A 25,739-nucleotide genomic window follows, 5' to 3' on the forward strand; every position below is an offset into this window, starting at 1 on the left:
GCTCTGATTATATTGAAATTTTATTCTAAAAATGCAGTTGTCGATCAACTATACAGGGTGATGTCATATTATCAATTGCACATTCAACTAAAGTTGAAGAATATGCTACCTATAGCTGCTGATATGGGAAAATTAAGTACAACACAAGTGGCTCAAATGTGTAGATTTAAAAATGGCGAATATTCTTCTCGCGCAAGAAGGAAACTACAAAGTATCCTTGTTTATTTGTCTGTGGGAGATTGCATAGCTATCAAAAATGACTGCCGTCGCGTCATTTGGAATTTTTGTTTATATGGGAAATCATAATTAGCTCGAACCTCCAAAGGCGACTCGACAGTCACTCATTTTTGATCGCCCGTTAGAGCACTGCATTAGAAAACACTGATCTTCTAGGTAAACTATGGTTCGGGGGGACTGAATGTGATAGATAACCACGAGTGGTAAACCACCACTACGGAAAATTGTGTACACCAAATTAAACATTAATAATAATATATTTATTGGTGGTGTAGACATATGCATGTTCTTCCACATGTCAAAGTAAGATAGAAAATGCAAAAATAGCTCATACTACATTGTTAAAATTAATTATGTAGGTACTGTATTAACCGCATTAACTGCATTAATTCAACATTTATTGCATTAATCGCACATTAACTTATGATTAACTACACTTACAACATTAACTGCACTCAAGAGTCGAGACGGCATTAATTCAAAATTTAACGCATGATCTGTATAACACCACACTTTTTGTTGTTACCAAAGTTAATACTACGTACTACGTACGTACACTACCCAAGACAAAGTTTTCTAGACAAAAAGAAGATATTATAACAATATTTAAAAAATTGTGATGTTTACATTCTTGAAATCCAAAAAAGATTCTCTATCAAATGACACAAAAAGTAAAAATTACTTCCATAAGAAAAAACGAAATTGATGATGGTTAACCGAAGACGAAACGTCCGATTTAAAATTTAAAACTAGCATCTTGTAGAGGGAAAAAAGTGACTAGAATAATGTGTTATTTATTCTGAAAATTTTTTTTAAATAACCAGTAAAACATAAAAAATGATTTTGCAAAATTTAGTTTTTTCAGGATATCTCCGAAAGTATGTAGTCTGAATTTTTTTAAGTTTTAAAACTGCATTTTATTAAGCCTCAAAATACGCAACTTTGCCGAATTTAAACTACTTACGTATCTCTACAGTTCCCGTGATCGCCATGGTGGCCCTCGAATTTGAATCAGTCTGTATTAAATACATACAGGGTGTTTCATGAGGAATGGTACATATACATTATTATTATTATGTGTGTACCATTCCTCTTGAAACGCCCTGTATAGTCTGTTTCAAATTAAGTCGGCACTATTGATAACTTTCTTAGTTGTTGAGTTAGAAAGACGGTAAAATTATTAAAATTGTGTATTTTTAGTGCACTTCAAAAAATAAATCCACTTTTGCGCTCTTGATGTCTGTCTGTCTGTGTCACAAAGGCTCCGGAACGACACCACTTACAGACTTGGTATTGGCGTCATTCCATGTCCGGAAAATTCGTCGCCAGTAATTCGCCGCCAACAGTTCGTCGCCGACGATTCGTTGCGGGGAATATTCGTCGCCGGCAAATTCGTCCCCGATAAATTCGTCGCCAGGCTTTATTCGGCGCGGCGAGAATTCGTAGCCTATGAATTCGTCGCTGAAAAATTCGTCGCCGGGAAAATGTACTGCGGAATAAATTTGTTTTTGGAACATGGTGTAAAAAGAAAAAAATAGAAATTGCAATTACGAAGTCATATATTTTCTAAAACAGAGGGAATGTGCGGTAGTAGGTGTGTGTGTAAGTTGGCCAGTAATTGTGTTGAAAGTTTTGAGACATTTTGGATGTGAATTCCTGGTGATTACTTTGCTAATTATTTTACATTTTCATACTATTATCGTTCTAATGGCTTCATTAGCTTCCCTTGGTATTTAGGAATTTGTCATATTATTGCCTCATTATTGCAGTGGTTTGTGCAATTTTAGATTTTGTTCTAATCGCCTCATTAGCATTCTTTGCAATTTGCTTATTTAGTGGAGAATCGCTATCTCATTATAATAGTTATTAGAAATTTTCGTAATTGACTCCATTAGTATAAAATGTGGCAAAATTTTAATGAACACTCCATTCGCTTCAGTTTTCTTGGCCTAGTTGAACCACAAAATTACCAATAAGTATTTTTCAATACTAAGCAAAGAAATGGCACTGCAATTTGTGGAGAGTGAAAAGGGCCGTGGAGACAACAAGACTCACTGGAAATGCGAGAAAATCTATACATTAAAATGTAGTGCACGGGTTACAACATCGGATGGCCAAATTATTAAGAGGTAAGACACATACAATTTTTTAATATGTGTTAATAATTATACTTTTATCTATTGCTCAACAGAACCAATGAGCACAACCACGTTGGCGACCCAGTACGTCGAGATGCCATTAAACTTATTAACAAGATTAAAAACGTAGCCACTGTTACATTACATAACGTAATGTAATTGTAATTGTAATTAAAATATTCTCCAAACTTTTGTAGGTTCTCTTTATTACACGTGCTACCCGTCCCGTCACTCAATACGGAATCCTCTCCCCCTACATCCTTATACATTATGCAACTTATCATACATGAATATAACTTACAACTATCCCTACAGCCACTTCCAGCAGAGACACCCCTCAATACATCGTTTCAAGTGTTTCTCAGGAGTGCCCACGGTCTGTGGCACCCCATTTGCCTACTGTGGATGCCATGAAACGAACAATCCGCAAAATTCGCCAGCGCAATGATGATGGTCCAGCGACAGTTCATAATCGCCAGGACTTGGTTATTCCGGATGACTATCAAAAAACGTCAACGGGAGAAGATTTTCTTTTGTACGACTCTGGTCCCAACGAAGACCGAATGCTCATCTTCACTACCAGAAGAAACCTCCAACTGCTGGCTTCATCACATGATTGGCAAATGGACGGCACCTTCAAAACCGTACCCCATCTATTTTATCAGCTTTTAACAGTGCATGGCTTGAAAGAGAAAGCTTCTATTCCACTGATTTATGCATTACTTCCAAGCAAATCTACAGAGTGCTATTCCAAATTTATGCAGCAGATAGTGGAACTGCAGCCGGATGTCCGTCCTCATAGGGTTACAATAGACTTTGAGAAGGCCCTGATCAACGGTTTTCAAAGACAGTTTCCCAATCCGACTATCCAAGGTTGCTTCTTCCACTTCTGCCAATGTATTTTTCGGAGTATCCAGAACAACGGATTGAAGCAGCAATATGAAACTGATGCTGATTTTGCTCTGAAGTTAAAGATGATTCCTGCCTTGGCCTTCGTACCACCAGGATGTGTAATAGAATCATTTGAAGAGCTTTGCGATGGCCAAATTGTACCTCCCGAGGCCCAATGTATATTAGACTATTTTGAAGATACGTGGATTGGCCGACCATCAACTAGAAGGCAGCGGAAGCCACCGCAATTTGCGATAAATATCTGGAATTGCTATGAAGCTGCTCTGCAAGGAGCCTCAAAAACAAATAATGCCGTAGAAGGATGGCATTATGCATTCGAGCATCAAGTGTCTGCCAACCACCCAAATATTTGGAAATTTATTGACTGTTTGAAAAGAGAGCAAAGTCTTCACGAGTTACAAATTGAGCAGTTATTATCAGGGCAAACTGTTAAAAAAAAAAAAAAGTATACAGGGATGCGGCATTAAGGCTTCAAAAAGTAGTGGAGAAATTTGATGATACCAACATCCTGGACTACCTCCGAGCTCCATACAAGTTATTTTTTATCAATAAAAATGTATGTTATAAAACCGCACAATTTTATATACCTATTACTGAGTAAAAATTGAACTAAAAATACCTTAATTTCATATTTTTGTTTTTGAATCCTAATATGATGATATGATAGTGAACAACATTTTAAAGCACCTGCCAGTAATTTAAATAAAACAAAATAATAAGAAAACGTACTGTCAATAACAATCCAATTCTCGCCGTGACGAATATAGCCTGGCGACGAATTCATCGGGGACGAATTTGCCAGCGACGAATATTCCCCGCGACGAATCGTCGGCGACGAATTACTGGCGACGAATTTTCCTAAACTCGGCGTCATTCGATCAGAAATTAAAAATTATTTCATGTTTGTATTCTCGGCATGAAATACCCATAAGAGCTATTAAAATCGAAGAAACAAATTTGAAAGTGCACTCTTTGCATCTTTGTCACAAGCGGCTTAACGATTTTTTTCTAATTAATCCTAATCTGCAATTAAACAAAACAACATCACATTTTTCAGAGATAACAAAAATGTGACTTTTCATATATGGAACACGAACACCCTGTATATTATCACATTATACCTTATTAAATTCTCTACAAAAGTTCTTAATGCACTATAGCCAAAATACTTCAAATAACAAACATTTTTCAATTATTAACGAGCTCCTAGTGAGTTTATAATTTTGCGGTGTCTATCCGTTAGCACGATATCTTGAAAACGAATGGACGGCCGATTACGATGAAATTTTGCAGGTAGATTCTTTATCATATTTGTAGATTGGAGTTCATGAATTGGCAATGTAGGTAAAAATAAGGAAGGCCCTTTTGACATCTCCATTATAGGCATTAGTTATATGAACCGAATTGCATATGAAATTCAATATGGGCATAGCTTTGCAATGCCAAAAGTTGGGTCTAATCGATTCAACATTCGCAGTGCCCTTTTCGCATTGCGAATTGTAAACTTTTTTATTTATAAAAATATTTAAATGAAATTTGATACTTATAAACACTTGGAAGAAACGCAAATCTACCCCAACTGCAAAATTTAGTGTTGCTCATGCGCAGTTTCATATTTATGTGGACATTTAAATGAAACTTTCTGAATTCCGTCATCTAGATTTGGGTTGGAATATTAAGAACACAAGATGTTGTCTTCCCCAAATAGATTTGATAATTCTGCTATGGTATTCACAGTTGTTGCAGATTAAGATGTACAAAAGTTGACATACCAGACCGAAACATATGTCAGCTTTTGTACATCTTAATCTGCAACAATTGTGAATAGGTACCTACCATAGCAGAAATATAAATCTATCTCGGGAAGACAACATCTTGTGTTCTTAATTTAAATGAAATACGATACATATTAGCACTTGGAATAAAAGCAAATCTAACACCAGGTTCAAAATGTAGTATTTCACATGCTATCGCCATTAGCCATACGCAGGAGCTCGTTTGCTGTATTTTCTTACACGTTTATTTTCATTTCGATCTAGTTACCTACCCACAAAAATGATAAAATGCTAATTGCTCCTAAATTTATCCTCCAGTTTTGATATATCGTCCCTTAAATCGTGGAAAACACGAGTTTATTTAGCGTTGTTATTTTCAAAATTCTCTTTATTTTAACAGCTAGAGTAGGTACGTGTAAGAGCAATAAGTTTGTCTTAAAATAAACTCGAAGTTTGTGTTTTCCACTATTTAAGGGCGGCATATCACTCAGATATTTAAACATATTTTATTATGCGATGGTTACAATCAAGATTAAAAGAACATAAAAGAAAGGAGCGCAAAAAGGTCGTGTTGGATCCACACAGAGATAAGTAATTTGTTATAAACTGCAATATCTGCAATCTTATCCCGTACGTTACTAAGAAGTAATCAAGTAACCCTTTTATTTATCATATTCAACATTGCTCGCAACATTGGTATATTAAACCATGAAAATGTACCTATACAGTAGTATTCAATGGCATTCAATGTAAATTAATTACATTAACTTGGCATTAACCACATTAAATTACATTAACTGATTTAACTAGACATTAACTGCATTTACTACATTAAAAGTTAATTTTCGTGCATTTATAACGACTATTTGTACACCGAATTAACTAGGTGGTTTACCCCTCGGGTAACCACTATTCCATAGGGATTGCATAATACTGCCATCCCTGCATAAACAAATTAGGGCTCATGAAACAATTTGTCAAAGCTCTGAATAAGAATACAGAGGAACTGAAAGCCCGAATTTTTGATGGGCAGTAAATAAGGCTGATAAAAGAAGCGAATGAGAATCAAGATGCACTTCCTTTACAGTCATTTGAACTGTTTCTCTGAAAACATTGATTTGAGTCAAGAGCAAGGAGAACGTTTCCATCAAGATAGTTGGACCATGGAGTAGCGGAGCCAAAGTCTTAAATGAACAGTTGAAGTTGGAACATTAATAATTTCACTTATTATTAATGTCTCATGTATCACGATTCACCTACTACCTACATATAAGCACAAAGGAAATCCAGTGTATGGTCAATGTAATTGCAATGGAGGTCTTGGAAAAGATTGGCATTCTCTACCTTGGCAGATTTTTGATAAGCAGTATTTGTGCACATTCTTGGTCAAAGATGTTTATTGCCAAATCAGGGATATTTGCTTACACACTTAATGCTGCCAGTTTTATTTGAACTTTTGTTCCAGTTTAAAAACAATGAATGAAAATAATTAATAAAACATAATACCCTCGGTCAAATATATTGAAATCAAGACAGATGTTATGCTTACATTAAATTTAAACAAAATATTGTTTACAATCTACGACCACGTCTGCCACCCTTCCTACGGGTTGAATCTGATGGAATGGGTGTAACATCTTCGATACGTCCAATTTTCATGTTAGATCTAGCTAACGCACGCAAAGCACTTTGAGCACCTGGTCCAGGTGTTTTAGTTTTGTTTCCACCAGTGGCTCGCAGTTTGATGTGCAATGCAGTAATACCTAACGATTTACATTTTTCCGCTACATCCTACAAGTACATACTAAAACACAGATCAATTCGAGATAGAAAATTACCTGTGCAGCCAACATAGCAGCGTACGGAGAAGCCTCATCTCTGTCAGCTTTCACCTTCATTCCTCCAGTAACACGAGAGATTGTTTCTCTACCAGATAAATCGGTTACGTGAACAAACGTATCGTTAAAGCTGGCGAAAATATGGGCCACTCCGAACACAATTTCGCCTTCTCTCACTTGAGGACCAAGGGAAACTTGGACTTCCTCTTTCTGAACTTTACCTTTTCTTGGAGCCATTGGTAGCCTAAAAGCAAACCACACATGAATATGACATTAGTGCAAGACGATATTATTCCACATTCATCGGCAATTTAAGTGCGTCGCTTGCGTATTACAATTATTTTAATACACAGTTAACATATTTATTTAAGCAATTTTTCAAATATTAAAGTAAAACACGTACTTATTGGTAAGAAAAAGGTAAAAAATTAAATGTAACCTACAAAATTACTGTTTACTACACTGCGGCAGGAAGCTATAAAGGGATCTATAACGAATTACAGTGTTGCCGGTTGCATTACATCGAGGTTACAGCTCACAAAAATTGGAAAATTTGTAAGAGGAAGAAGAGTACCATACCATTCAATGTTTTTTTAAATCTTTAATCTGGTACATTGCCTTAGATAAAAACTGCTCATGTTTAATTTTAAAATGCCGGCTGATATTGAACTGCAAAACATAACAATGACATAACCCTCAGTTTGAAATTCCAACAATTTACTTCCGAAAATACGGTCTAACGACCTCCATAATATTGTTTTCTAGAATGGGAGAAAGGCAGCATTAAGAATTTAATAAAAACATAAAAATAATTCTCAAGCACAAGCACAACATACATAAGGTGTTTCACCACGAACTAAATTAATTATTGCATGCCAAACTGATGTTAATAGTTTTCTGGAAATAGGGGGATAAATCTATATTCTCTGTTCTTTCACACAAAAATATTTTTATATTCATATATGTATTTTAAATAATTTTATTCCCAATTTTACTGATTTTTTAATGTTCTGTAAATTTGATATGTCACCATTTGACTAAACCGAAAATGTTTTATCGCTGCTTGAGATGCATTCACGCTGGTCAAAAATGGAAATCAATGTTTTTGGTATTGGCAGTGCTAAAGCTTACTTCTTTACATAACAACCACTTCTCCTTTCGTTGGAAACTAAGACAATTTTGAATTTGCTAATGATATCTCTATATATAAAATAAGCATTTGTTACTAAAAATAAAGTACCTATTTGTTAATTTCTGTTGCTTCCATTACTACCTGTACTTAAACGTTTATCTGTTATAATCATATTAAAAGTTTGTTTTTATAGACTAGATTATTAGTTTTTTTTTCGCAACTTTTCAATTAATTTAGTTATTTTGGTACAAGTGGTTTTAGCTCAGGGTTTACGAAATTCACGATTTGCTTGATGCTATCGTCAGCGCCGGAAAGAAAATACGACGCTTTTGCTCCTGTACGTTATGTGAGCGCTGAAAAGTAATTAATGATTGGGATGAGGAAATGTTTAGAGGTTTTTTAAGGATTCAGGTGAATTGAAAAACTATACGCTGTCCAAGAAAATGTCAAAGATGTAAAACAATGAAGGTTTAATCATAAATATTAATAAATTAAATACACATGTTACTTAACTGGATTATTCATATTAGTTAAATTATAAATTATGATATCCTAAAGTGATAAACTGTAGCGTAAATGAACGTATAATTATTAACAGTGACAACGTAGCAATTTGTAATTGGTTGGGACGGAAACAGCTGCGCGTTGGTTGCACTTGGTCGTCCATCTATCGGAATGCTTATGAATCATTGTGGAACTGTCAGAATCGCGCAAGGTCCAGTGGATTGCTATCCGCTCGCCATATTTGTTGTTGTCGTTGATGGGGGAGGCCGCGACACGGGTGGAAAAGTGCATTTGTGTTTGCTTTTGTGTGGAGGTAAACGGTTGTCAGTGCAAGTGATGAATTAAAATGTGTCCATAAAGATAAGGGCAATAATGAGGAACTGAGAGGGTGAAAATTTCATCTACTAAATTTAGTAGAGAGGTAGTTTGGGGTTGGAAGGTGTCGATTAGAGGCGAGTGACCCAAAGGCTGTGGGTCAAGGTAGGGTTTTATTACCCCACGGTTTTTTCTTTGTTTGAAAGTGGCGGGCACTGGTAACCTTTCCGGGGGTGACGGGGGTGGCGATGTCGCGGCCGCGATGCTGGATTGGGAAGATGTCGACCGCTTTAGTTTTGAGGATTCAGATCGTTTCGAGGAGGATTCTTTATGTAGTTGGAGCTCCGAACCAGAAAGCGTTTGCAACAATTGGAGAGGGTGGAAGAAGCCCATTTTGGGATCGGGATCGTATAATTATGGGTCTACAAAGAAATTTACTGAAGGTATGAAACCTACTTTTGTCCCTTTGTTTCCTTGAACGTAATGATCAAGCTTTGATTTCCTTTGTTCCACATGTTCATAACCTAGTAACTTTTTATCAATTTTCTCCAATTTACCAAACAAAGTAAACACATCCATTGGTTGTGGTTTTCAGTTACATTCGGATAGATTCATCATAACAAAGACAAAAAAAAGTGTATGCTTCGTTATAATTATCCCCATGAGTAAATAATAAGACAATATTCCACATAATCCGAGTATGACTACTACCTAGTTATAAATATATCCAGTTAATTGTAAGGTACATAATTAACTCAGCCGTGCACCTTATACAAATGTCAATGACCTTATATGGGAGAGCGAGAGGAGGGCTTTTTGTAAACAAACAATATGTAAAACGAATAAGACCTTGCAGATTTGGGCATTAGTTGTTTGTTTACAAAGAGTTTGTCTTATCATTATCACGATACGGGGGTTGTTCGTTAGGTACGTACCTTGCAACATATTCTCATGAATATACACTTTCAGCCTGAGGGCTAGTTTTTGAATGAAAGAATACGAGTAATGCGTATGGTGGAAAAGGGAAATGCTTGCCATTTTGTACTTTTAAATATACCTACTTTCATATATCCAATATAAATCCCAGTAGCCTCTGTGCCAGTGCCAGCATTGAAAAATCTCAACATCTTTTACCAAAGTGCACAACTCTGATATAATAAAAAATTATGTGTCTGTTGAGGAATATCCGCGTTTTCCATCGATAAATAAATAAATTCCTCCTCCGTTTCTCATTCAAAACAGTGTTTGGACCGGTTTGGACCTGCAAAAATTAGACCAATGCAGTAATGTTTTGAACAATTGAAAACTCGTTTTCGCAATTTTCATATCAGCTACATATAGCTATACAGGGTGTTCATTTGAACACTTCCCACCACGGATTTATCAAAAACTACAGATTAAAGCTCGGATTAAAGGAAAAAACACAGAGACACGTCAAAAGATTTGTCAAAGGGGACAACTTTTTAACCAAAAACTACTTCACCCCTTTTCACCTTATGCCCCCCAGGGTCATTCCCTTAAAAGACAATAAGTGGTATCGAGTAATAAGCTTGTTTGAAAGGTCTTTCGAAGTCCTTTATTTTGACGTATTTTTTTTAAATCAGTGGATTCGTGTTCGAGCAAATTGGAATATTTCCACTCTTTCGGTTAGTGTGTAAACTGTAAACCATTTTGATAGTAAAATCTGAATCAATACATTAATTTTCACTATCCCAAGATTCTTACAAAGGCAACTGACAGAAAATTAAGTAAATTCTTTCTTTGCCATACCATCAAATAAGTTATATTTTCGTTTGTTTTTGTTTTCTATCTGAGCAAATTAAGATAGGCCGATTAAATAAATTAAATAAATATTATTCTAATTTTCTCAAAAACGAATCGACCGATTTAAAAAAAGCAAACGTCAAAATAAAGGACTTCCAAAGACCTTTTAAACAAGCTATTACTCGATACCACTTGTCATTTAAAATGTTTAAGGGAATGACCCTTGGGGGTAGAGGGTAAAAGGGGGTGAAGTAGTTTTTGGTTAAAAAGTTGTCCTCCTTGACAAATCTTTTGACGTGACTCGTGGTTTTCTATAAATCCGTGGTTCAAATGAACGCCCTGCATGTACCGGTATCGAGACCGGTACTTACGAGCCTTTACGGTAAGTGTCACATTTATATTTTTGAGGATAAGGTGTCAAACAGTTTACAAATTCCTAACTTTGTAAATGTCTCCAGTAGCTTGTCCAGTAGAGAAACTCGGAAGGATGTTAACATCTCATGACTCGTCCAATAGCTCGTCCAATAGTTTTTTGTTTGCTACATGAAAAATCGAATTTTGATCATTTCTGAATAACCAAAGTCTTCAAACATTGTTCAAACTAAATTAACGAATTGAAACTTTAAATCGAGCTTTAAATATTGTTGTGTTATTTTGTTTAGTTGTAACTTGAAAGAAATTATAGAGCGTCTGGATGTGACAATTTTGTTTAGTTCATTTAATTAACCGGGGGGGTTATTAATAATTTGAGACACAGGATTGCGTAAATTTCATGTTATAGTTTTGGTTCAATTTCTTAGAAGTGTTCTGTTTTTATTTTATTCCTAGAATTTTTTTCGATGTAAATTTCTTTTTAAATTTTATTTGCCGTTAACGAGGTATAGCGCGAAGTAGAGATAAGGTTCTTCGCAGAATTGCCGGGCGTACGTGCCGTTTAGCAAGAAGTTGAAAAATCGACGCTTCGCGTGATTGGCGGACGGGGTGTGGAAGAAAGGAGAAGGGCTTTTGGCTTAAATAGAAAATTTTTGAAGAGAGCGGGGCTTTTTGGTCGTGACAAAGCCAACCGGCGCTTCTTCGGTTACGTTATTTTTTTGAATTTTGTGGAAGTTTTGCGTAGTGGATCCAGGTTTAATTAGAATTTTGTGTCTGCCGTTTTAAGAAGAATTTTTGAGAAGTTTAAGAAGTTTGTCGTCGTCCTGTTTTTTTTTTTTTTATTTTGCGGAAACACGGAAGTTTTGAATTTGTGGGTACCCGAAGAGAGAAGACGTCGGTGTTTGAGTGTTTGGTTTGCGTGTTTGTGTACGGATACCTCTTTTTATCGGAGTACGTTACTCGGACTAATTTTAAAAGTAAGTAGTAGTTAGTGTTTTGTTTTGTCTTGTTTTTTTTGTAATGTTTGAGTAATTTGTTTTTTTTTTGTGTGTCATTTATCTGTTTAAAATTGTAACAATTTGTAAAACAGAAATTTACGCAATTTTTTTGTTTGAAATTAAACCAGTTATTGCAATCCAGGTTTTGTTATTTAGAGTCAAGGAGAGGTAATTGTCGGCGTCTCTTACTTTGATTCAAGTTGATTAAATCTGGGGGTAAAGTTTCATATTGGAATTTAAGGATTTGGTTAAGCCACCTATTTATGTCATTGTTGGAATGCTGTAGGGTGGCAGAATCCAGCTGGACCTTGAGATGCGTGTAAAAATTTGGTTTTTTTTAATTACAACTGAGCTAGCTAGAGGTAAATCGTGGGATTCCCAGAAGTGTAGGTTAGGTCTCACAACAATATTGTCTTCATACATTTTGATTCAAGTTGGTCTGCGCATGCGCAAATCCAACTTTTATACCTAACGTTTTTTTCTTGAATTTAAATGCCACAATAAACCCTCGAATAAACAGTAAAACCGAGAGTAAAACCTACCTTTTAATACTACGGATAATAACAAAATTTATAAACTCAATAGTGACAACACCCAACTATAGCGTAAGTGTAGATGCATAATATTAAGGATACAACGAGCAACGAAATATCGAAGAATCCTCAGTATTAGCATCCATTTTTTAACGACCATTTATTATAATCTTACAAAATACATAATATTATAGTTAACAAAAGTGAATCAAATTCATGTGATGGGCATTGAGGTAATGCCTCTTAGTCTTTTTCCCAACGATCTTGGTGTATGAATAACGATCAATGATCAAAATCCATGTGATCGCCACAAATGCCTCGAATTCATATAACGGGCGATCAAAAATAAGTGGCTGTCAAGTCGCCTTTGGAAGCTCGTTTGGAAGTTAAAGTTAAGTACGATTTCCCATCTAAACAAAAATTCCAAAGGTGACTCGACAGCAACTCATTTTTTATCGCATAGTCTCGCGCATAGTATTGGGCATTGAGATAATGGCCCGTATGAATAAAAATAAGCAAATGCTTATACTTGCAAAATTCAAAGTAAATACTCGTAACTGCCCCTTCACACTGGTCTGTTTAGCATGGTTTAGCAGCGCTGCACTACGGCCCTGTCCTTCTGCTTAGAAGCGCTGCTAAGTCGCCCAGTGCGAAGGAGCACTTACGAGTATTTACTTTGAATTTTGCAAGTATAAGCATTTGCTTATTTTTAGCGCATTTCCACAAAAATAAAAAAAAATGCGCTATTGTGGCCACTTTGTCCGTCCGTCCGTCCGCTCGTTTTGCGACGCTACTAGTTCTTTATCTTAAGAGCTATTCTTCTACTTTTTTCGCTATTTGGTTCGTTATGGTGTCGAGTCTTGTACCAAGGAAGGAATTTTTTCTGTACCGCTTACAAAAAAAGTTATTGTAAAAAAAACAAAAAGCCGTTTTTTACATGTTCCATAATTTTACACTTTTGCCGTTTATTAACGATCCTAGAGATCGTTTATAATTTTGCATTGCTATCTGTCGCCTGCCGGTTGGTCTGTCCGTCTGTTCCTTTGTCTGTCTGTCCATCTATCTGTCCGTGTGAACGATAACCTTGTTTAGAAATGTTCGATCGCTTTTACATCTCCGTTAGTTATGAACTGAATTGCATGAAATTCAATATGGGCATAGCTTTAGCCATATAATACGCAATGCCAAAAGTTGAATCGAATCGATTTAAAATTCACAGTGCCCTTTTCGCATCTCGACCATTTATAAACCGAATTGCAAACTTTTTTACTTATAAAAGTATTTGAATGAAATTTGATACATAGGCACTTAGGATAAAGGAAAATCAAACGCCAGTTTCAAAATTTGGCTTTGCGCATGCGCAGTGCCAACTTTTTTATTTATGGAAGAATTTAAATGAAATGTGATATATGTATGCACTTGGAATAAAGGAAAATCTAGCGGTAGTTTCAAAATTTTATTTTGCGCATGCGCAGTGCCAACTTTTTTATCTATGGAACCATTTAAGTGAAATTTGATACTTAGGCGCTTGGAACAAAGGAAAATCTAACATTAGCTTTAAAATTTAGGTTTGCGCATGCGTAGTTCCAACTTTCTTATTTAGAAAAGCATTGAAATGAAATTCTTCTCATAAACTGACATTGAAGTAGCACGACAAAAATGGATTGCCCATGTGCAACGCTATCTTTCATATTTGTGGCCGGATTTTTACGATTATAACAGAAGTTGCGTCTTACAAATGGGAAATGAATGCAAGTGGAAATGCGCTTTATGTAAATCGTTTACGATTACTTTTTAACTTGTTATTCATACGGGACAATGCTTTTGGTCTTTTTCCCAACGATCTCAGTGCAAGAATAACGATTTTGACGCGTGTTGATCAAAATTCATGTGGCTTCATAAAAACACGCGGTTATCAAATGTGCATGTGATGTACTCTTTTAGCATCAAGATAATGCGTTTGAAAGCATTTAGAACTCCAAATTCAAGTGCAAAGAATAATTTTGGGTAGGTACATTTGGTCTAAAACTTTTGACCTAGACGTAGACCACAGAGAAGAGTTACATTGAATTTGTTACACATCTGATAGTCATAGGCAGAGTTGGACTGGGTCAAGCATAGAGTGACCCAGTGACCCAGTTAGTTTACTGACCCGGTGACCCAGTTGACCCGGTGACCCAGTTTGACCCGGTGACCCAGCTTGACCCGGTGACCCAGCTTGACCCAGTGACCCAGCTTGACCCGGTGATCCAGCTTGACCCGGTGACCCAGTGACCCATCTTGACCCAGCTTTACTCAGTGACCCGTCTTGACCCGGTGGCCCAGTAATTAAATTATTGTTATGTATTGTAACGGAAATGCTCCAGACATGACGTCGCCTTTGGCGCTCTGGAATTTTCTACGCGCGCGATAGTAGGAACATTCGAGAATGTACGGGACTTACATTGCTTGCGTGTATAAATGGTTGCGGACCGAACATCGCGGGAGTCTACTATCGAACGAGATCGAGTACGGACGAAACATAGAGCGCGAAAAGCTGATATAAATTTCGAAGTGTGTGATATAAATAATCGATATAAATTGTACGGATTTTATAGTGTTTTAGTTTTGTTTAATAAATATTGATATAAATCGAACCCGAATTTTATAAATAACGTTACATTGGTGTCAGAAGTGGGATTAATTAAATTAATTAAAAGTAAGATTAAATTAAGTGCTTGTGCTTGTGTATGCCTGTAACAAGATCTGCTGCCGCTAAAATGGAAGAAACGATGCTCAATTTGCTCCAGCAAATCCAAAATGGCCAACAGGTGTTGCAACAAGAAATGAAAAGCACCCAAGAGAAGTTCGAGAAGTTGGAAGAAAATTCTAGAAATATTCAAGAAAAGTTCGAGAAGTTGGAAGAAAATTCTAGAAAGATTATCGAAGAAGTCTCTAAATCAATTGAAGAAAAAGTTGAAGACAGAATTACGGAAGTTTCCAAAACATTTAAAGCAGAGATTGAGCACAAGTATGAAGAGCTGCGCGAGCAATTCTTGCGACTGACTACGAAAAAGCGTACTAGTAGTGCCCCAGATGAATTACTGATGGACCGTGTTCTTGAGGTGCCACAGCCTACTCATTACAAGAAGGTCGACCTAGGAACAAATACAAGAGTAGAACGCGACGTTCAGCAAGCCCGAGTGAAGCCACCTACTTTTGATGGTAAGATTCCTTGGACCTCGTACGTTCGACAGTTTGAAGCAGCGGCTGCGGCAAATAAATGGACTCTTCAAGACAAAACTACAGCCCTGATTCTTGCTCTGAGAGGAGATGCTCTGGATGTGTTGCGGACTATCCCCGAGGATCAACAGAACTTCCAACAAATAGTAGCGCGACTCGAAATGCGATATGGCGATAAACACCTTCAGCAAGTTTACTATGCCCAAGTCAAGAACCGAATACAGAAACCTGGAGAAAGTTTGCAGGAACTTGAAGCGGACATCGCTAGACTGATTCGATTGGCATACTCTACGGCACTGGAGAGCTTTCTTGGTCAACTGGCTGTACAAACATTTATCGATGCCGTTCGTGATGGAGATGCCCAGCAGGCTTTGAGATTGGCTAGGCACGACAAAATTGAGAAAGCTTTGGCCCATGCGTTAGAATTCGAAGCCGCCAAGAAAGTTAGTCATGGAAGTGCGCGAGTACGTATGGTGGAACCTCGCAGTGAGAGCCGGGTAAGAACCATCGAAGAGGAAGGTGGCTCTGAAAGTTTTGAAGAAAAGGTCAGTAAAGTAGTGGAAGAAAAGGTCAGTAAAGTAGTGGAAGAAAAGATCAATAAAGCAATACAGTCACTGGCAAAGAAACGTGAACCACGGCGAGATTGGACACGTTCGCCGCAACTGCCAAAAACCATTGCAGCAGCCGGAAAACTAAGAAAGGTCGACAGGAAGGGGCTATCGTCGACCTGCAGAAACAAAGCCCCGGTCTTCACTGTAAACATTACGTCGTCTGGAAAAGTTCACAATAATGCAGACGCTTTGTCAAGAAGACCGTGCAAGGACAACTGCACACATTGTTCTAAAATAGAAGACAAGATTGGCCATCTGCGACGAACAACTGTAGAGAGTGAGGAATGGAAGCCAAGCGAAATCAAAACGGCCCAAGAAAACGACCCAAGTATAAAAACTGTTCTGAATTGGATGCGCCACGGACAAAGACCAGACTGGCAAGACATTAGTGCCACAAGTCCTGAAGTAAAGAGTTATTGGGGCCAATGGAATAGCCTGACTCTGAAAGACAACCTGTTGTATAGGACCCTTGAAAGTGAAGATGGCACCGAATCGACGCTGCAATTAGTAGTACCTAGAAGCAAAGTGTCGGAAGTATTGCGAAAATTGCATGACGGCGCTTCCGGAGGACACTTTGGTATTACGAAAACGTTGCAAAGGGTACGTGAGCGATTCTATTGGGTCAACCGTAAAGAAGATGTCCGGCGATGGTGTCAAAAATGTGAGTTATGTGCTACTGGAAACGGACCAGTTTCCAAGAAGAAGGCACCCATGAGGCCTCGAAAATCGAAAACTATTATGGAATCACGATAATGACGACTACTTACAAAATATCGGGCGACCAAAAAGAAGTGACTCTCTAGTCTAGTCGCCTTTGTACGATTTCCCATGTAAACAAAAATTCCAAAGGTAACTAGACGGTCACTTATTTTTGATCGCTATGTATATACATTGATGTTGAATGACAGGTTAGAAAGAGAAGTAGAAGAGAAAAGAGGACGTAGAGGAAACGCAAACGGGATTTCGAAGAGAGAAAGAAACGATCGATTGTTTATTTGTAGTTACTGCACCGACTGATTGAAAGAAATGGTAGAAAAGGACGGAAAAGCGTTTTTCATGGATTTATAAGCAAGGGGAAAGGAAACAGTTTGGAAAATTTAAGGAACAGAGTCAGGGAGTTATATAGAAAACTAGAAAAAGAGTTCCGCAGACAGGAGAAAAGGAGTCTGAAGTGTCCTGGACATGTAAAAGACTGAGACAGACAGTAATAATGGCAGTATAACGTTGGTAGTCCGATGGAACGAGTTGCTATCGATATCGCAGGACCGTTTCCCGAGACAGATTGCGGAAATAAATATATCCTACTCGCTATGGATTATTTCACAAAGTGGACTGAAGCTTACGCCATTCCAAACCAAGAGGCAGCAACAGTTGCAGAAGTGTTGGTAAAGGAGTTCTTTACACGTTTTGGTGTTCCTATAGAAATCCATTCAGACCAAGGAAGGAACTTTGAATCGGCTTTGTTCCAAGATGTTTGTCGATTGGTAGGAGCCAATAAAACCAGAACAACACCTTTGCATCCTCAGTCAGATGGAATGGTGGAGAGAATGAATCGAACGATGGGTAAATATCTTTCAAAAGTCGTGGCAGAACATCAGAAAAATTGGGACCAGTACCTCCACCTGTTCCTTATGGCATATCGATCAGCCGTCAACGAGACCACGGGTCAGACTCCTGCCTGCCTTATGTTGGGTCGTGAGCTACGCCTTACATGTGATCTCGAGTTTGGGCGTAAACCCAATGAAGAATATGTCGCAGGTGAAAATTATGTTGACCAACTAAAGGCGAAGATGAACGACATTCACGACTTGGCTAGAAGTCATATTCAGATTGCCAGCGATCGCATGAAAAATCAATACAACCTCCGCTCGGCCAATGAAACTTTTGAAGCTGGAGATCTGGTATGGCTGCACAATCCACAGAGACGAAGAGGTCTTTCTCCCAAGCTACAAAGACAATGGGAAGGTCCGTATGAGGTGATCAAGAAAATAAATGACGTGATATATCGTATCAGAATGAACCACCGGAAACCGAAAGTTGTCCACATTAATCGACTCGCACGATATGCCGGATCCAACAACAACGAAGAAGTTAGAGGTATTCGAGAAGAGGAACGCAGCTTTGGGATCGAGCCAAACTTTAACGATTTTATGTCAAATTACGCCCAGCGGAAGAAAGCTCGATTTGGCGTTACTCAGGAAATTTATCAAAATATTTATTAAAATATTACAGTATCTTCCAAAACAATTTCAAGTAACTTTTAATTAAAAAAAACTTCCTCAATAATATTCGCCAACAAGCACGTAGCCCAATTTCATTCAAGAGAACTAATACCTAAAAAAATCAAATGCATTTGTTTATAGTTTGTAGTCAAATAGTCAATGAAAGTATTAGTAGGGGAGCTAACACGAAATCCACTGAACGAGAATGATCAAAATTTTAATCGATGGTGTTCCATTTTGCCCTATCAGAGTATGCTAAAATCGTTCGTCTGCCGCCTCAGGTCATATGACTTAAGGCGCTGCGGGTACTTCTTGCGGTACCAATTCTGAAAGGTTGTTTTTCGAAAAAATAAGTTATACACCAAATGAAAACGTTGATAATAGCTCTTAAAAAAATATTTAAAAAAATCGCGCACATTTGATAACTCCGTAAAAAAATAATTCTTAGTCGGTTTTTCACGAACTTTCTACGGATATAACTAGGTTACCGTTGGAAGAATGAAGCTGATTTTTTTTACAGACTAATGATAGGTACAGCCAATGACTATGAGAGTGTTTCTTTTTTAAATTTTTTCTCTAATTATAAGATATCTCATAATGTTAAGATAATAAGATAATCTTGTAATTAGAGAAAAAATTTAAAAACGAAACACCGTTAAGTCATTAATAGTACCTATCATTAGTCTGTAAAAAAAATCAGCTTCATTCTTCCAATGGTAACCTAGTTATATCCGTAGAAAGTTCGTGAAAAACCGACTAAGAATTGTTTTTTTACGGAGTTATCAAATGCGCGCGATTTTTTTAAATATTTTTTTAAGATCTATTATCAACGTTTTCATTTGGTGTATAACTTATTTTCTCGAAAAACAACCTTTCACAATTGGTACCACAAGAAGTACCCGCAGCGCCTTAAGTCATATGACCTGAGGCGGCAGACGATCGATTTTAGCATACTCTGATAGGGCAAAATGGAACTCCATCGGTTAAAATTTTGATCATTCTCGTTCAGTGGATTTCGTGCTAGCTCCCCTACTATATTTAGAGAAAAGATTTATTTGGATTAAGCTAACTAGTAGAAAAAAATTAAATGTGAATGAACACCTGTACTGGTAAGCCCTGAAGCAAAATAATGAAGGAGGGAACTGTTTAGAAATAACATTATTCTAATACAATTCGGGACATGGAAAGTTTTTTACGGCAGTATTAAAGCAAACATCACAGAAATGGCAGTTGTCAAGCAATCGAGTATTATTTTCAACAAACCAGCATTTCATTTATTTCATAATCTGTACACTTGAACCGAGGGCACTGACTTAACTTCGTTATTCGATCGAACTAGGTGACTGGGTCGAATTCGGTCCCCGGGTGAAATTGGGTCGTTGGGTCAAGTTGGGTCACTGGGTCTAACTGAAAAGAGTATGAGGTGACCCAGCGACGCAGTGACCCAGTTTAATTTAGTGACCCAGTTGACCCAGTGACCCAGTCCAACTCTGGTCATAGGGAATAATCCTCGGAATAATCTATCGAAAGTCCGAACTCGATACATGACCTACTACTACTACTACTGGATAGCAACCAAACAACAAACCCGTGGCATGATAAACGTTAAACATACTTAACTTCGTTGGAAAATGCGCTCAAAATTAAATAAGAAACGCAAATTTAGCTCCCAAACGATCCAATTACTTACATTTGGTTTGGAAAAACTGCTTGCCCAGTTTTTTTTTTTACATATTTAACTGTTACAACTTACACCCTGTATGTGTATGTGGAAGTTTTTGAAAATTCGGACTAGGGCGAACACAAATTTTACTGACGATTTACCTACTTCTCGACACATTCCATTTATCAAGATCTATAACTACAGGTAGGTACAGCTCTTTGTTATACTAAGAAATTCCTGATGTATATTTCGTGCAGCAAACGGCTGTGATTTAGAAAAACGCGCACCGGCGGACAGACTCCGAAAATTGTTCATGGTTCAACTCAACATCACCACGGTTCATAGCATTGAGTAAGAGAGATAATAGTATAGTAATGGACGAAAAAGTGCGTACATAAACTTATTCCATGCACAAATCCGTTACATAACATGTAGCGTCAATATTCTTTACTTTTTTCACACGGCCAATCAAAGAAACAATACAGAACAACACGAGCTAAAATTTCCATAACTGTGAGTGGCACAGAATAGTAACTAACGGTATAAAAAAGTTACGAATAATCGTTAGCAAGGCAATTAACAATCTTCATTTTCCACTTAATTTCCGTGTATCACGCAAAGAAAGTTGTGAAGTAATTTTAACGTCATACACGTGATTTCATGATTTAATAATAATCGACAATAATTTCTCTTGAAGTTAAAATGACACATTTTTGCTGTTGCTATAGTTTATTTTTTGTTGCTATTTTAAAACTTAATATATGCATGGATTTTTTTAGTGGTATCATTATTCGCAAATGCAAATGAAACATTGATGTTAGTAGTGCATTTCCAAAGAAAATTAATTCAATGAAAATAAAAAGTCAAAAGCATATGGGAAGTTAATGGGATAGTTTCATAAGATTCGTACTCGGATCCGTATTACTTTTCCATATCGTCGTTATTTCTACTTTTTAGGTTTTTCTCTGGCGTCCAAAGGTACCGTTCTACTTGTTTTTTTTTTGTTCATCTTGAAACATTCAGACACTCAACTGAACTGCGCTTTCAGGTTTATAACTACCATGCCATTAAAAATGAGTTGCTATCTCGCCTTTGAAATTTTTGTTTACATGGGAAATTGTACTTAACTTGAACTTCCAAAAGCAACTCGACAGCAACTCATTTTTGATCGCCCGTGATATCCAAGTCACCACTAACGTTGTGATTTTCTGCGACACCAATTGACAGAAGGCGCTCTTTCATTGTTAGTGGGCAAATGTGTCATGACATTCATTCTAAAAAATCCTTCATGGTACTCTAATGAAAGGTCTCAACGAAAGGAATTAGTGTCTACCAACCATAGCAACTTCCTCGTAATCGGATATACGTAATTCCTTAGGTATATCTCAAGAACAGATTGTCGGGGGATGGTACTCATAAGGACGATTGGGACGTCTAGAAGAAATATATGTATTGGTGATGTCAAAACTTTACGAGCACATATCTCGACAACGCTTTATCGGAGGAAAGTACCCATAAAGGCAGAGCTGTGCGCAATGGGGGCATCCCGGCTTCATTTTTATTTCGGATCTACAAAGTACAATACAAATAAAAAGACCCGTGTGTCCTAAATTTTTATTTGCGAGTAAAATAAACCCAAAATAAATGATTGAAAAGCTGTGTTTTTAGTCCGAATTTGAAACGCTTCAGTCTAAATACGTCACACGCCTACAACCAATCACGTAGAAGTGAGGCGGCAACCTTGTGCGAGGGTCTGGCGTTTGTCGGATTTGACGTTTTAAGAGGCATGTTTAACTGCATCTGTTAGGGTGGTTTACACGGGTCGATTTTCGCCATACGACAACGCCGCACGGCAAAAATCGACCGTCTTGTCAATTCGACTGGGCCGTAAGTGACTAAAATCGCTTGTTCCAAAGTAGACTAGCATCCGACTTTGGCCGTGCGAGGACGGGCAGCATGCGGCTGGTGACTAAAATCGACCGTGAAAATGGTCAGTTGCAGACATCGCCCGCCGCATGAAGTTGTGTTTTTGGCCTATTCGCTTGCGATTTTAGTCAACTGTGTAAATGGGGTGGCGATACGGCTTTGTGAGGAAATTTGTGAAGCGATTAATCGCACGGCGAAAATTGACTCATGTAAATGCCCCATAACATGAAAGTGAACGACAAGTGATAATGTGCCTGTGACAAGTGGCGCAAGTTACAAATGATATTCTCCTGCAGTATTGCTAAGTCGTATGTCATCTGAGTGGTTCTAGGAGTTGATTGATCTGGCTTATTACGTCACAGAGCCCGCCACAATCATATCGTTTTGAAGAAACCTTTAAAACCGCACATGTTCATTATTTTTTTGCTAATCAGCCTTTATTTTTAAATAAACTTTTACTGTCCAAAAAAATGTTTTATGGTTTCAGGTACACGCTTATTATATTAGTACTGCGGAATTCAACTATACTGTAAACCCCCATTTATACTTGTTTCGAGTTATTGGCAAAAGTTGCATTTTTCGATTTTTAGATAAATGCATATAAATTCTTTGTTTATTAAGTTATCGTTATCGGAAGTGTGTTTACATGTTGCGATAATTAATATTTTAGACCTTGAATAATAAATTATTTATAATATACAGGGTGTTACACGACCGTTCGAAAAAAAAAAATCGGGTTGTAGAGGGCATCAAAACAAGCACTTTTTCCAAATAAATCGAGGGTCCAACGTGTTTCGTTTGGGAGCCACCCCCCAAAGAGTGTTGAAATCTGCATTTCTTCTTTAATTTTTTTCTCAGCAACCATAAGAGTTACAAAGTCGGGTGGCATGTCTTTGAATAGGTTTTTGGGTATGCTCTTTCCGATTTTGCAATTTTTTTTTCAAAATTCCTACCCCTAAAGGGCGCACCCCTAAACTAGGGTGCAAAAAAAAATTCTGATTTCGACGAAATTTGGTATCTGGGGTTTTTTAACATGAAAATCACGAATCTGAAATTAGTTTTTGAAAATTCGAAAAAAAAAGTTCCACTGCAATTCTTGGCGGGACAACGAAAATAGAGATAATTCCACGAAATTTGTTGTGTACATACTAAACGAGTTAAGGAACAAAACTGTCGAACAGTTTTTTAAAATAACTTTTCAAACAAAAGTTATACTCATTTGAATGTTGGTCCTTCGGGTCGCGAAGTGTCCCAAGCCTACTAGTAAGCCATAATTTCGCATGTGTTGGTTGACAATGTCGCAAAAACAAAAGATTAACGGTTTGAGTCGATATTTTGTTATTTGGAATTAATTCGGTCATTAAATGGTTAAAAAATTCGATGTATCGATTAAAACACCTACCAAGGTATCTTAAAGCGCTGATCGATTATTTATTATCTAAATAAGGTAGGGGAAAAAGTCAAATCACTTTCCGTATGATACTTTTTCACTATGATCAAAAATTTTCATAATCTTAGGTTGAAAAATAACTTCCAAAAGAACAAAAAAAAGATAATAAACAATCGATCATCGCTTTAAGATACCTTGGTAGGTGTTTTAATCGATACATCGAATTTTTTAATCATTTAATGACCGAATTAATTCCAAATAACAAAATATCGACTCAAACCGTTAATCTTTTGTTTCTGCGACATTGTCAACCAACACATGCGAAATTATGGCTTACTAGTAGGCTTGGGACACTTCGCGACCCGAAGGACCAACATTCAAATGAGTATAACTTTTGTTTGAAAAGTTATTTTAAAAACCTGTTCGACAGTTTTGTTCCTTAACTCGTTTAGTATGTACACAACAAATTTCGTGGAATTATCTCTATTTTCGTTGTCCCGCCAAGAATTGCCGTGGAACTTTTTTTTTCGAATTTTCAAAAACTAATTTCAGATTCGTGATTTTATGTTAAAAAACCCCCAGATACCAAATTTCGTCGAAATCAGAATTTTTTTTTGCACCCTAGTTTAGGGGTGCGCCCTTTAGGGGTAGGAATTTTGAAAAAAAATTGCAAAATCGGAAAGAGCATACCCAAAAACCTATTCAAAGACATGCCACCCGACTTTGTAACTCTTATGGTTGCTGAGAAAAAAATTAAAGAAGAAATGCAGATTTCAACACTCTTTGGGGGGCGGCTCCCAAACGAAACACGTTGGACCCTCGGTTTATTTGGAAAAAGTGCTTGTTTTGATGCCCTCTACAACCCGATTTTTTTTTTTCGAACGGTCGTGTAACACCCTGTATAGAAAAAAATGAAGAATTAACTGTAACTGATGAATTTTTCATAAACATTTCAACGCCATTCAATTTTTCTCAATAAAGTGCCTTAGGAAGTTATAGGTTGTTATCTAAAAATCGAAAAATACAACTTTTGCCTAATTACTCCAGGAAATAGACACTGAAAATGGACCATTTTCTGCAAAACGAGAAGTAGTTCCAATTTTTTTTGCATGTCATGAAAGAATATCTGGTGATTAAGAAACCAAGTTTTCGACCTCCCACCCCTTGTGCTTCCCCCGCACCACCCTTAAAACCACAGAAATTTGGTTGGTTTTTTAGTTTTTCAATCATATCTTTTTATAGATTCATTTTACAAAAAAATATTGTTATCAGAAATTGTAGATTATAAAATTCTACACAACTTTGATGTACATTACTTTTTTGTGAAATGTTTATTAAAAACGGTATAGAGCTTCAGAGTTGCTTATATTTTTAAGAATTCTGAAATTTCTATGTAGATGTTTTAACCAAATTTTATACTATATCTCTATAATTAAGAGTTTTATGAGAAAATATCTTGAACTTATCGTGGTATAAATCCCCCTACGCTACAGGGGATGCATAATAATTCAACTTTCAACTCTTGCTAGTTTTGGATGTTTGAATCACTGTGAGACTGTAGGGCTTTCTAATATACGTTTGAAACAAAAAAATTATCTCACTCCAGTTCAGCTTCATCCTTTGAAGTCAGACAATTTTTTAATTTTAAAAGTATATTAGAAAGCGCTACAATCTCACAGGGATTCAAATATCCCCACTAGCAAGGGTTGAAAATTGAATTATTATGCATCCCCTTTGGTAAGGGTGCAGGGTAGGGGGGTTTATACCACGATAAGTTCAAGATATGTTCTCATAAAACTCTTAATTATAGAGATAAAGTATGAAATTTGGTTAAAACATCTACATAGAAATTCTTAAAAATATAACCAACTCTCAAGCTCTATATCTTTTTTAATAAACATTTGACAAAAAAGTAGTGTATATCAAAGTTCTGTAGAATTTTATGGTCTACAATTTCTGATAACAATATTTTTTTCTAAAGTGAACCATTAAAAAGACATGATTGAAAAACTAAAAAACCAACCAAATTTCAGAGGTTTTGGGGGTGGTACGGGGGAAGCACAAGGAGTGGGAGGTCGAAAACTTAGATTCTTAACCACCAGATGACTGTCTATGACATGCAAAAGAAATTGGAACTACTTCTCATTTTGCAAGTTAAAACCCTCTATTCCCTGGACTATATAAAGA

At 36.8% G+C, this 25,739-nt stretch overlaps 2 protein-coding genes across 3 annotated transcripts in view; one reads left to right on the top strand and one right to left on the bottom strand.

The window, feature by feature from the left end:
• Positions 1 to 6,557: 6,557 nt before the first annotated feature.
• Positions 6,558 to 7,428, bottom strand: LOC116163519 (40S ribosomal protein S14a). 2 transcript variants are annotated; one of them, XM_031477489.1, is made up of 3 exons: positions 7,344 to 7,428; positions 6,901 to 7,144; positions 6,558 to 6,853 (listed from the first exon to the last, which is right to left on the bottom strand). In XM_031477489.1, the coding sequence occupies exons 2-3, from the start codon at positions 7,135 to 7,137 to the stop codon at positions 6,635 to 6,637; spliced, it is 456 nt and encodes a 151-aa protein (XP_031333349.1). In that variant the 5' UTR covers positions 7,138 to 7,144; positions 7,344 to 7,428; the 3' UTR covers positions 6,558 to 6,634. The 2 variants fall into 2 exon arrangements, with proteins under 2 accessions (XP_031333349.1, XP_031333350.1); XM_031477490.1 differs by having other exon boundaries at positions 7,304 to 7,385.
• Positions 7,429 to 8,735: 1,307 nt separating this feature from the next.
• LOC116164214 (zinc finger SWIM domain-containing protein 8-like) overlaps positions 8,736 to 25,739 on the top strand; it is a 34,882-nt gene continuing 17,878 nt past the window's right edge. The window contains exon 1 of the mRNA XM_031478358.1: positions 8,736 to 9,294. Coding sequence (XP_031334218.1) covers positions 9,114 to 9,294 — 181 coding nt within the window. The 5' untranslated portion in view covers positions 8,736 to 9,113. The remainder of the gene's footprint in view (positions 9,295 to 25,739) is intronic.

This window comes from Photinus pyralis, unplaced genomic scaffold, assembly GCF_008802855.1.
Source record: "Photinus pyralis isolate 1611_PpyrPB1 unplaced genomic scaffold, Ppyr1.3 Ppyr1.4_LG2, whole genome shotgun sequence".
Classification (NCBI taxonomy): Eukaryota; Metazoa; Arthropoda; class Insecta; order Coleoptera; family Lampyridae; genus Photinus; species Photinus pyralis.

Excerpts from the sequence above, each read along its gene's own strand:
- LOC116163519 (XM_031477489.1), bottom strand. The coding sequence starts at position 7,137 with ATGGCTCCAAGAAAAGGTAAAGTTCAGAAAGAGGAAGTCCAAGTTTCC. Across the intron at positions 6,854-6,900 it reads CTGCTATGTTGGCTGCACAG|GATGTAGCGGAAAAATGTAA; the intron begins GTAATTTTCTAT and ends ATGTACTTGTAG.